This window comes from Limanda limanda, chromosome 1 (assembly GCF_963576545.1).
Source record: "Limanda limanda chromosome 1, fLimLim1.1, whole genome shotgun sequence".
Classification (NCBI taxonomy): domain Eukaryota; kingdom Metazoa; phylum Chordata; class Actinopteri; order Pleuronectiformes; family Pleuronectidae; genus Limanda; species Limanda limanda.
Window position 1 is genome coordinate 21,043,129 of NC_083636.1, and position 13,213 is coordinate 21,056,341.

At 44.1% G+C, this 13,213-nt stretch overlaps 1 protein-coding gene and 1 non-coding gene across 2 annotated transcripts in view; both read right to left on the reverse strand.

The window, feature by feature from the left end:
* The window catches only part of trnae-uuc (transfer RNA glutamic acid (anticodon UUC)), a 72-nt gene extending 17 nt beyond the window's left edge, over positions 1-55 (reverse strand). The window contains exon 1 of the tRNA in view: positions 1-55. This exon is cut by the window's left edge and continues 17 nt beyond it. This is a non-coding gene — a tRNA (tRNA-Glu).
* Positions 1-13,213, reverse strand: part of dgki (diacylglycerol kinase, iota) — a 48,104-nt gene that overhangs the window by 22,956 nt on the left and 11,935 nt on the right. The window contains exons 2-3 of the mRNA XM_061078053.1: positions 4,195-4,303; positions 2,347-2,442 (exon numbers count right to left, since the gene is read on the reverse strand). Coding sequence (XP_060934036.1) covers positions 2,347-2,442; positions 4,195-4,303 — 205 coding nt within the window. The remainder of the gene's footprint in view (positions 1-2,346; positions 2,443-4,194; positions 4,304-13,213) is intronic.

Genomic DNA, 13,213 nt, shown 5'->3' on the forward strand with positions numbered 1-13,213 from the left:
GAACCCGGGCCGCCTGGGTGAAAACCAGGAATCCTAACCACTAGACCATATGGGACATAGTCACTCCCGATCTTAACTGAATTTTGAATGAACAGGTGAACATCCATTTGTGCAACAGTGCTGACATCTTGCACTTTTTAAATCATTTGGACGATATCCAGGTCAAAAGTCCGTCTCAGCTGTCAATCATGACCTTTCACTTTGTTTTAATGTAATCGAATAACTAATTAAAACCAAACTGATCAGAAACCTGAAAAGTTGAACATACATTCGTCTGACCAGAACTAACTAAAATGACCATGTGTCCATTATGACTCATTAGTTTGCTCCATGTCCCATCTTTAAACATGGTGGAGGGGGCGTTTATGACGTTTATGATAGCGTAACACTGCAGTCTGCCACCAGGGGGCAATCAGGATGGTTTGGCATAACTTCCCATGTCTTCCATCTGTAAATATCGTTGATTTCAAAGAGCAGATTTTGCTCCGTCCAAACCAAACAGTGGTAAACAAATACAGCAACACAACAGGTTCATTAACAAGCTACAACTTAACATGTACAGATTTGCAGTGAGCGCAGACAAGCGAGTGACATTAACACAGAATGGTCCGACTCTATCTTACATCAGCTCTCACTGCTGAGTTATAAAGCCTCAGCTGCAGCCTTCCCTGCGCCTGGTTTATCCCGGATGACTGAGACTAAATCAGCCGTATCCACAGCGGCTGTGCACAGGTAGGAATGTGATTCCACTGACGTCAGCTTGTCATTGTAAGAAGCACTCAGCTCACAACGCTGCTGAAATATTTATCTAATTAAATTCATGCCCGAGAGAGAGAGAGATTATGGTGAATTTGTTTCCGCTGCAGCTCCGTCTTCACGGGCAGCGGCAGCGGCATGTTGTCGAACATGGTGTAATTGCGTGTCATCAACGGAAATGTACAGACTTGTCATTATATCCACGGTTAGGGTGAAAGGCTATTCCTCAGCTCTCTATTCCGAGAGCCCCTGCTCCTTGTTAAAAGGTGCGAGGATGGAGAGAAGCTTGTTAATATCTGTGATATGATTTCTTTTTGTCTCAACACGCTCCTGGTTCACTCTGTTTTACAGCTCGGAGTCGACCACATGTTGTTTCCTAACCACTCAGATGGACCAGACCAGATTTCAAGCTTCTCATTTCTTGTAAATTCCCCCCAAAAATACTGAGCTGCAGCATGTGAGCAACATTCAGTTGATTTCAGCTCCGACTCTAAACGAGTGCTTTGAGTTCAGCACTGAAATCACCGCCGTGCGTTTAGAAATTACAGCTCTGCGTGTTCTCTTTGTTCCCACTCCATCTTCTGATGTGAAATCCACAACAACACATTTCAACACCACCACCGCTGCTGCTGCAATCGGCTGCTGTAGCTATGGGGCAATAATCTCCTGGATGTAACATCTGGCTCGTGGCCAGCGTCAGTCCCGTGTTCAGAGCAGCCGCACCTGGCTGACCACAGATCAGCCAAACACGCTGCTTCACCAGCTTTTAAAAGCTATATTTTAGGTACGTCATCAATTATTTCCTTTTAGTGGAATTAAAGTGATGACGGCTTTTCAGAGCAAAGAAAAGATTTGTCACTGCTTTGCAGAATATGATTTATGAGGTGGGTACCAATTTATCAGTTGACCAATAAAGAGACAAAATGTGCATTTATTTATTTGATCACCACAGGTTTGTGCAGCTAAATCCTTATAAGGACTTATGATCATTTATTTTACAATTCTCTCATAGTACACTGAGGTCCTTGTTTATTATTCATTATAATTTAATATAAATAATCACATCAACATTCCTCCTCTTTCTTAATTCCACCGCTGGAGAAGAGGCCTCGGAGGAAGAATAATAACTCCTGCTGCCTCCGGCCTCTTAAATGATTTTATTGATTTATTTATGGACTTTTTTATTTATGGACTTTTATCGTGGGATTTGAACCAATCAATCATGTTCTTTTGAACCCATGGTCCCAAAGTGCCCATGCCCCTCAGAGCGCTGCGTTCTGTCCCTAATCTAAACTTTAATCATGACCAATTTGAGCCTAATTCAAACCTTAAGCTACCCACAGTTCACATCACCTCACCCCTAGCCTTAACCATCACATTGCTTAACCCTAGTCCTTATATAAACCTCATTCTAGTACTAAAATCAAGTCAAAAATATACTCCCTAAGATCTATCCGCGAAACTCCACACAATGATACAAGCACACACACACACACACACACACACACACACACACACACACACACACACACACACACACACACACACACACACACACACAGGAGTGATCAGCGTGTGTACTCCACTCACTGCGGTCTTCAGTAAGCAGGCGTCCTCTCCCAGATAACACAGCTCTCCTGAGCAGCTCGTCTCCATCCACAGGTGATCTCCGTTCACAGCGTTCTCCTGCAGGGACAGGGACCAGAGACACAACGAGGGAAACGATGATATAATAACTCACATTATCCTCCAGCTTTGCTCATCAGATCGTTTTCAGTCGTATTGAACTAAGACCACACGCACACGAAGAGCCCGCGGTCAACAAGTGGGTCAAGCACATAATTGCCGCCGCTGAGTAGGTCGGTAATTTCACAGTGCATGTTTATTTTAGGTGCTGATCAGAACACTGGAGGGCCCTGAATGCAAACACACAACTACACAACACACAGCTACACACAAACAAAGAAGTGTCTATGAGTGCATGTGTGCGTCAGCGGGAGGATGTCAGCTCTCTAAAAGGGATCTGATTAACTATCACTGCCTCAATTTGACGAGGGAAAAGTCTTGTGTGGTTTATAACATATAATGGTTTATTACAATATATGCATTAGATATAACTTATGTGCAAGAGATTTACAATAATAACACTCGATTAATGAATACCTCAGTTGCGTAACATGCTAAATATTTGCCGTTTTACATCTAACATCTAAAATATGAGAATTTTATGATTTCCTCTGTCACAGGTGAAAGTAGATTTTGATGATGACACCTTTCTCTTTGGGAAATTATAATGAGGAGAAAAAAGATTAATCAATTATCTTTTCAAATAAGAGTCCATTCCTTTCTGTGTGTGTGTGTGTGTGTGTGTGTGTGTGTGTGTGTGTGTGTGTGTGTGTGTGTGTGTGTGTGTGTGTGTGTGTGTGTGTGTGTGTGTGTGTGTGTGTGTGTGTGTCTTGCAGAGAGCTAAAGGCCAGTGATGATGGGATGGAAGTGTCCCTGCAGACAGACCCAGAGGGGAACCTCAGATCTGCCCCCACAACAGTTTGTCTACTTACACCTTCCAATTAACAATACACCATGTTTTATTCACTGTTAATCGCCGCTGCCTGATTTATTTAGTACCTGACGGCTCCCTGTTATAAACCAACTGGTAACAACAGTCTTCAGACACAGGATCCACTTTTAGCATGATGCTGGTTTTCCTTTCTGTAAGTTTTCATTTTGGAGGCAATCAAGAAATGTTTCTCCTCTGATCATTCTACAGTAAAACGCTCCCTCTGCTACTGTCCCTCTCTTCTTGTTGAATCAGTTAAAAATAGCCGCCTCCCTTTCTTCTGCTACCTCCGTTGTAAACAAGGTGAAGTTGGCAGCACTGGTTTCTTCACACCCTGTTTCAGAAACATTGCAAAAAAACCACTACGGCAGAATAACGGGGAAACCAAAATGAGGCAGGTTGCAAATTTACAAACAGTTAAATGCAGATAGATGCAGTTTTCTAATATTTGCCGTTATTGTTATGTTGTGTTGTGTTTGATATAGAATCTATGAAAGTCACAGTTACAACTATATTTGTATAAATCATAGATAGAGCCAAAGATATAACACGTTTGCTGCTAATAAATAATGCAGGAAAGATGCGATTACGTTTACTTGAAATTACACAACCCTAAAAAGTTTCTTTCCCAGCTCAAGACCTTTTCTAGTTGTAGAAGAAAATAGCTGCTTTTCAATTCCACACGAACATACGGCCGCTGAAACCATTCAGCTGTTTGCTTGAAAACCCAAATGTCATCCGGTGACTCAGCCCAACAGGACGAGGAAAACGGACGCTGGGATTTTTTGTGCTGTGTTTAAAACCCTTCAGATTTAATTTCTTGGTAAAATCTCGCACGGCGAGATAAATCCAATGTGTATGAGTGCTTGTGCGTGTCTGACCGTCCAGTCCACGCCGGTGCGGAGCTCCTTGTTGGGGCCGTTGGATGCCGGAGGCAGGGAGGGCTGCGACGGGCCGAGGTGCTGGAGGCCTGAGCGGGAGATCGCCTTCCTGAAGAAACACATGAAAGAAGAGGAAATGTTCAGAAGCAGCTCTGTCGTTCATTTTCTGTGACACAGCTCTTCATCGGCCGAGTCTCACGGAGCCTCATTTCAGTTGAATCCAGCATGCAAGTGAATTATTGATGTTCAGAGACCGTTTCAGTGGGTTCAGCTGCAGATATTTGGTTGAGGAGAACTGGGAGCAGCTTGGAGGAGCGACTGCCAGCAGCACTTTAGGGTGATGAGAGAGAGAGAGAGAGAGAGAGGACGACAGAGCCGTTCTGTTAGAGGATGAGTCAGCATCCATCCCTCGCTCTCTCTCTCCATGCTTCAGTCTCTGACTCTCACCTGTGAAAACTTCCTCTTTACCCTGTTCTTCAGTTTCCTCATCTGTGTTTCCATCTGTTCTTTTGGTTTTTGATTTTTATTGGATTTTAAGTTTTTATTATCACCTCCATCACCTCCTCCTTTATCCACGTGACAGAAACAACCCACTTCACTCCACACATCGTATCAGACTCCAGGATCTTTAGTGTCTTTCCTCAAGTGGCCTCTTAAGGTCCTGAGAAGTGGTTCTAAATGTCAATCACAGTTTCTTACCGTGCAGGGGGGGGGGGGGGGTCTTATATTATATACTACATTATTATATACTATATATTCTAAGAGTCTAATCCAAAGTACTGAGTTTACTGTGAGTTAGTCTGAATTTGATGGCAGCACATTTTTTATACTAAGTACTTTAACTGACAGGTTTTTGTGTGTGTGTGTGTGTGTGTGTGTGTGTGTGTGGTCCAGGTCACCATTGATGTGGAGTCCTGTTAACAGTCGCATGCTGAGGCTAAGCAAGTAGTAGTTACTGTGAAGTTTATAATAGGTAGAGGAGCTGTACGTGTGTTTGTGTGTTTGTGTGTTTGTGTGGGTGTGTGAGTGTGTGTGTGTCTGTCAACGGAAAAGGTTGCACGGAGCATCTGACCTCCCTGTTGAAAGTTTCAGTGGACGTCTGTCTAAAAATATCAAGCAGGACAAAGAAGAGTCCACTTACACAACCTGTAACCTGATAACACAACCTGACACACGCAAACACAGACACACACAAACTCACGACTCCTGGGATAAAAATAGTCTTGCGTGGGTGATAACAGCACAAATGCAAGGACGTATGGTGACTGGACATATGCCACGTGGAACAGGGGACCACACACACACACACAGATACACACTCACACAATCAGACTGAGAACTGACCCATATTGAAACCATTGGTTTGTCTGTGCAAACCCATCAGCCCCTCCGGACTGGTCCCACTATCAAGAAGAAGATGTACTTTGTTCACTTTGCGTGTGTATGTTTGTGTGTGTACCATTCCATGTAGCGACAATTCACTGTAATGCACAATGACGTACTCATCACTGAACAAGATAAATGAGAACACACACTTGAATATGCATACACACACACACACACACACCCTCTCTCTCATTCAGAGGTCATGGGACACCATTATATTTGAGTGAGTCCTAATCTACTAAAAGCAACAGGATCACAGGCATTAAGGCTCACTCCCTTAAAATCTAAACAAACAGTGTGAAGCTCTTTCCAAACACACACACACGTACACACACACACACACACACACAGTTGATTCAAGCAGATCTGTGCTCAGGAGAGGCTGTGAAAGTCCATCAGTCTAAAAATAGATCTTGTTTTAAAAGCATTGAAGTAAATCGGTGCCGTGTCGTTCTCTCTTCAACGTGATGACATTTCCTCCGGGCATCACACGACAGATTCACAAGCTGAAGGAGGAACTTGATGCAGGGAGGTGGAAAGATGTGTTTATTAAAATCAAAATATGTTGGTTTCTGATTCTCTCTTAGTTGCAAAACTTACTCGGAGATATAAAATAACAATATAATAATATAACTTATGACCATGTTACACGTATTCTGAAATGAGGAGTGTCGGCAGCCAGCGTCATTTAAAAAGACAAACGTGAGCGGAGATTAACTCGGCAAGTTAAAGCTGTGATGGAGAGATTCAAGAGAGAAGTTGAAATCAGCTGCTCCCACTTCTAACACCACTCTCTCTCTCTCTTTTTCTCCCTCTCTCTCTCACTCTGCCTCTCTCTCTTTTCCCGACTTGTTCTCTTTTCCTCAGGAACTAATCGCTCTCCCTTTTCTTCCTCCTCTTCATCTCCTTCTTGTCCCCACATCACCTCCACTTTTCCGGCAGGGCCTCCACTCCCATCTCCTCCTCCCCCTCTAATCTCCCCATTTTCTTCTCCCACTGGTTTGCTCCTCCCTCGCTCTCCTGTCATCCTCTGCCCCCTCTCTCTCTTCCTCCCCCTGCCTTGCCTACTCTCTTTATTCTCCTCCTCCTCCTCTTCTTCCTCCTGCAGAGGTGGGTTGTCGGCGTTGCTATGACAACAGCACAGCGGGAGCATCGGCAGCTCATCCAGTAATTATATTGGTGGAGAATCTGCTCCGTGTGTGTGTCTGTGTGTGTTAGAGCAACTTTAGTGTAAATGCATTGACTTAGACAGAAACCTAATCACCCTATGTGGGATGATTGTAACACACAAACACACACACACACACACACACACAGACACACACACGTGCATTAACCGTCTTCATTTCACAGCCTACATACTGACGATGATGTGATCCCTGTAAATCTTGAACTGTTTTCTAAATGCAGATCCTCTGTAACCAGGCAGCAGTCAACAGTTACTACAGAGGGAACTTCTCATGCACTTGAATAATATCAACGATGTAAAAACAAGCGTGCACGGCTGCAATTTAACCACTTTCTGCAAATCCCCCTCGTGGTAAAGCCTTGTGGCGCCCGTGCACCGACGCTTAAAGATAAACGAAACGGCAAAGTGAGAACAAAAGTAACAGCCACAGTAAATAAAGAGGCAGCTGCAAGTGGGAGGAATCCAGTGAACATCTCCTGACTCCTGAAGCAGAGGACGCAGTGATTATGTGGGGGAAGTTGGTTGACAAAAGAGACACAACTGCACCAGTGTGGGTTTTGGTGTTCAACCAGTTTTCTCTGTGCAGACAAACATTTGTTCGAGGTGGAGAGAGAAACTAAAGATTTGCAGAATCTACACGATGATGCCTTTGTACACAAAATTAAATCGCAAGCAACAGAATCTCAGGGGTAATTTCTGCAGATTAGGACTAATTGTAAATAAATTGTAATTTGCCCAAACAGTCACTCCTGGTTCGTAGCATTAACATAACTTCAGGTTCGTTCCTCACTGGCATCAGTTAAGGTTTCTCAGCAGTGCTGCATTCAACGTCACCATTTACACAAAGCAGCCTTGAAACCTCTCCAAGCTGCCGGAGCCATTAACCTTCAGCCTGACGTCCAGAGTGAGCGATGACAAGAAACATCGTAAGAAATTGATAAGTTTCACAACTGGTTGACAGTAAAGAGCCATAATATGCCTGCTAACGCTGATTGTGATCCCTGAATAGATACAGTTCACCTGCAGAGGTTAAGCACGGCAGCCGCTCGGCAGTGTCACTCACCTGAAGCCGAGGAGCCGGTGATACCAACGCACCTTCTTCACCCTCCCCCTCCTCGGTGCGAGTCCACGGGCTCCGACATTTATCATTATTATTACTCTCTGATGCTCCTTCACTTAATCCCTTGCCTACATCCCTGGTAAGGAAGTGGAAAGAACAGAAAATCCACCATTTCCCCGCACGCTCACAGCTCAGGTCAGGTAATTATGCCACTCAACGTGACAGGCAGCGGGAGACCTGACACCAGACACCTGAGCCCTGTCCTGTGTCACCATGCGTGTGTGAGTGTGCTTTTTGATTCAGGTGAGGGTTACAGTGACGTGGAGAGCAGGGTAGGATTTTCACTCGAGATAAAAAGGTGGGACCTGAGCGACTGCAGGGGCAGCGAAGGACAACTTTATGTTTATAGATGATGAAAGTAGTCGATGGAAGTTTCTTACAGAAGAAACAAAGGTGAGTGAGAGAGCCGAGGTTTCCAATGAGCAGTGACACTGGATCCACCAGATCTCACATCCGTCCTCTAGTCCTCTGAGTTACGTTAGAGGTTATCAGCAAAGGACAGAATAATAAGTATCATGGGACAGTATTTATAGATTCATAGATTATATTTCAATACTTTAACCCTGATACATTCACAAACAAGTTATTGTTTCTCTGAAAAGAAAAGCTTAATATTTGCAGATTTCAGCCTCTGAAAAGAGATAAATTTCAGCTTTTTATGATAAATGAATAATCACAGAAAACTTTCATTAGCTGTAGCATTTGTCTAACAGAATATTTCATCATCTCTGCCTGTCGGCTCATTATTTACACACCAGTGAGTCGTTTTCAGGGCGGAACAGTGGTACAGTGGTGAGCACTGACCCCTTCGGTTCTTGGTTCGAGTCCCAGGTGAGCCGGGGTCTTTCTGCATGCCCCCCCCCCCCTGTCTGTGCAGGTTTAACTAGTTTTCTCAGGTGTCGCGTGTGAACATCTCATCACATCCTAAATATAATATTAGTCTAAAACATTATATCAAGAGAAGGATTAAATGGTCCCAGAGTGAAGTCCCCCCCCCCATCCATCCTTCTGCTCTTCCCTTCCTCCCTGCTCCCCCCCTCCGCTCGTTCCCTGACAGGTGAATCTGCTCTATTTTTGGAAACATTACGTAAGACAGATGACCCGGCAAGGGCAACTTGAGAAATACATGAGCTGCTGGTTGTAAATGCACGCACACACACACACACAGACACACACACACACATCTATCAGTTCTGTTAAGAGCAGCATTTATCTCTCACACACAGTTTGAGTGATGTGGAGATTTAAAGGCCAAGAGGACCAGTACTTTTTAAAGCCTTTTTATGCAGATGAAGAGCAGGGAGAGGAAATAAAAGAGCCTCACAAACTACGTTCCAGGAGATTTAAATGTCTCCAGCAACTGACACATATTTTCATCATTGATTTATCTGCCATAATATGTATAGAAGTGTTCAAGTTTCCAATCCAATTTGTACACACGCCTCTGAAACTTGTAGACAGCCGCTGTGTCCTTCACTCGTCCAATCTAACAAACCCTCGCTCCATTCTTCTGTTGCTCTGCCTGTTTCTTTATCTCCCTCCTTTCAATCTTCCCCCTTCTTCTTATTTATCTCTTCCCAGTTTCTCTACCTCCTTTCATCCTGTCCTCTCTTGCTCTATGTGGGTCAGTGTGAAAGGGCCGTTCGTTGCCGCTGGTGACGCAGTATGCTCGGAGTGTGTGTGTGTGCGAGTGCGTGCATGTGAGACGGACAACATGGAGAGGACGTGCCTGTGTCTCTGCAGGCCTCCTCTCACCACCTCAGGTGATGGGGTGTGATAGATGAGGGCCGATCACCACATGCACACACACAATGTAACACACTCAGAAACTCACAATGACTTTGGTTTTGTCCTCCTGACGTATTTATGTATTCATTTTACATACGTGTGCGTCTCCATTCGACCAAAGTCTGACCACAAGCACACAAACTGCACACAGAGACACACAGGAACCTGAATGCACACATACGACAAGTGACAATAGCAGGAAGAAATCAAAACACAAAAGACACACACACACACACACACACACAGAGTTACTGACAGAGGCTGTTTTGTTTATGGTAATTTATTGTTAGTCTACACAAAACGTTTTCTTATCTGGACGACACTCTTAAATAATCAAAAAAATGTCCCATCCCAATTTGTGTGCGCGTGTGTGTGTGTAGATGTATGTTGGGGGCAGGGTGTGAAGGGTGTGGTTGTCATGGTAACCCCACTCAGACTTCCTTCCCAGTTTTATCTGAGCGTACAGAATTCCTCTCTGTCTGACCGTCTTCCTCCCAGTGTGTCCGTCCGTCTGTACATGTCCCCTCACACTTTCTGTCACTGCTCTGAAGCTGGAGATGTCTTCCCTGATCTGGGGTCTGCAGGCGGCCACAGCGGCAGACGACAACCTGAGCCTGAATGATTTCACCCTCCTGTGGAGCTGCTCTGATTAGCCACCACATAAACCACCTGATGCACCTGCGGATCGGGATCGTTGCTCTATATACACAACTGGCAAATTTACTCCACAGACAAACTACACAACATTTTCCCTTCTGGTCACCTGTCGGGACTCTTTTGTCATGTAGGTTATATGCACACAATAGATGTTTTTGTGTTGAATAAATACCTTAGTGCTGGTTCACAGTGTGTCCGTGTTGGAGTTGGATCCCGGCTGCACTGAGTTTGTCCCTCTACTTTAATAAGTATAATACATTTAATTACAGTCTACTTTTCTCTTCTCTGTATCTCTGACAGGGAGTGGGTGTGTGAGAGCAGCTGCAGTCGGGTACACTATCAACTCTTATTAGATCACTGTCTTCGCACATAGACACACAGACACACACACACACTTCTGGGCAACACACACTCTTCTTGTGAATGCAAGTGCAACATGGTCACACACACACAGAAAAAGGGGTGTGTGACAGCAACAGTTATTTAATCAATAATCATAATCATCAGTGATATTGATATTATCATCATTATTGTATATTAAATATCTTTGGGTTTACGGCTGTTGTTCATGAACATTTCATTACTTTTTGTTGTGTGTTTTTCCTATGGGCAGTTGTGTGTGTTCATGTGCATGTGTGTGTGTGTATCCGGTTGTGAGGCTGTATACAGGAAGTCTGACTCTTTCCCTCTGACCTTCCTCCCTCTATTTATAAGCATTCTCTCTCTCTCTTTACTTGTGCCATTATTATTTGAACCTAGTGTTTATGAGTGTGTCCCGGTTCCATATTTCATGTAGTGTTTTATACTTGTTTTTCCATTTGTATGCCTTGTACCACCTTGTACTATTAGGAATTTATACAAGACTTGTGTCCACGTCCAAAACTCAGACTGCTTTAGAAGCTGATGCAGATATTTCATTTGAATCCATTGAACCAAGTTTTAAACAATAAAGTCTAAAAATCTCTCGACTTCCAGCGTCAGTGCATTTGCAGCCGATCCACCAGTGTCTGTCAACGTGTCTGTAATTCTTCACACCAGACGTGAGATATCGTTGGTGTCAAAAATCGCAGTTATCTCCCACACGGAATTATGTTAAACGTACAATATGGAACTGTGGCCACTAGGTGTCTCTCGATCAAAACAATAACAGAAGAGCATGTTTGATTCACGTTACTTTACGTGATCCATTATGAGTGACCGACACAAACAGTGGAAGGAGAAGCCAGCGTGTGTTTTTATCCGTCATACGTTGTTTGAAGTTCCAGCAATTAAACATAGGTCTGGTTGTTTGTACACATTCTAATGAAGAATTGCCTCATGTTATATCCTCGGGTCAAAGGCTGAAGGGGAAGGTCATTCCAACTCAGCTGCTTGTGATTTATCACAGTCTTGTTTTGGTACATTCCACATTATACATTATGTTTGACATCTCTCCCTTCATCTGATTGCAGTTCGGTTCCAGTTGCAACACGCTGCCCTTTACTGGACACGGTGAAGGTCTGAGCGAGAGCGTGCCTGCCCTTCACTTCACTCCTCCACTGGCCCACATTAGCCCTCCTCTGGGGGGGATGAGGAGGTGAGAGAGCGAGAGATGGAGATCATGAGAGAGAGAGAGGAGGCAAGTCAGATTAGAGAGAAACAGGAGAGTGTGAAAAAGAGAGATGGAGGACACGTGAAGTGAGAAGAGAGAGAGGGAGTGAAGGAGAGAGCATCTGTAGGCGGTCTTGGCTTTGCCCAAAGGCCTTGGCTCCTCTCCTCCTCCTCCTCCTCCTCCTCCTCCTCCTTCACACTTTCCCTTTCTCTCGCTCTCTTTCCCTCCCCCCCTCAACCTCATATACCCCTTGCTCACATCCTCATCCCCCCATACATTGACTATTTTATCTATACTTAAATTCAGATCAGGAAGGAAGCAGCAGATCCATACCAGGAATGTGGTTAGTCAGACATTTAAGATCAATGACTGTAAATAAAGACGGACTGTGTTTATGGCCGTTATCCCAAGTGAAAAAGACTTTAAACAGAACAGACACATAAACACAATTTGTTTTTGTCTTTCAGGATCATTGCTCCCAGTGGGTAAGGACACCACAAATCTTCCAGTTATTATATTTATACACACAACATCTTAGCCGAGCTTAAGAGCAGCTTCTGCAGCAGACCAATTGAACTGCAGGTTGAAATTGTCATGATTTATTCTGAACACATCGGAGAGGACGGCGGTCACCAAATTCTAGACCTTTATTCAGGTTTAATTTAATTTAACTCATGAAACAAACATGCATTACATTTCTTCTGTGACTGGGGCTTTGGTTGTGAAACAGGAGAGATTACATCGTGTTATTCTCCATTTTTTTTGTAGAGCAGTGTCAGCAGTGAATCTTTTCCAGAACTCCCACTCAGAAAACCCACTCTGTTTCTATAAGAAGTAAAACGAGAGGGAGAGAACTGCTTAAAATGTCTGTGGACTCGTATCTGTCACAGTGGTGGAGTGTCAACTCAACATACTGCTGAAACACACTCGCACACAGACACACACAGGAACAAATGGTGGTTTCTAGGTTGATATTTTTCATATAGAAACCAGTGAGACGGACCAAAGCGTTAAATCTTAACAAGCGTTGGTGCCCCGGAGTCGACCCACATCGACACATCCTCTCTGGAGCCCGTCGGTGCTGTGACCGTCTCAAACTGGAACGACACTGATTTGAAACACGTCTTATGAAATATTATTAAACCCATTTATAATTAGCCCCGTGTTCTACTCGCTTCAATAAACCATCAACAAGAGGACAGGGCTGTAATTGCCAGGTAACGTTGCGATGGCAGGTTTGTCGATGCCATCGCCACTGGAGATATTAGTGCCCGGAGAAAAAAGAAAA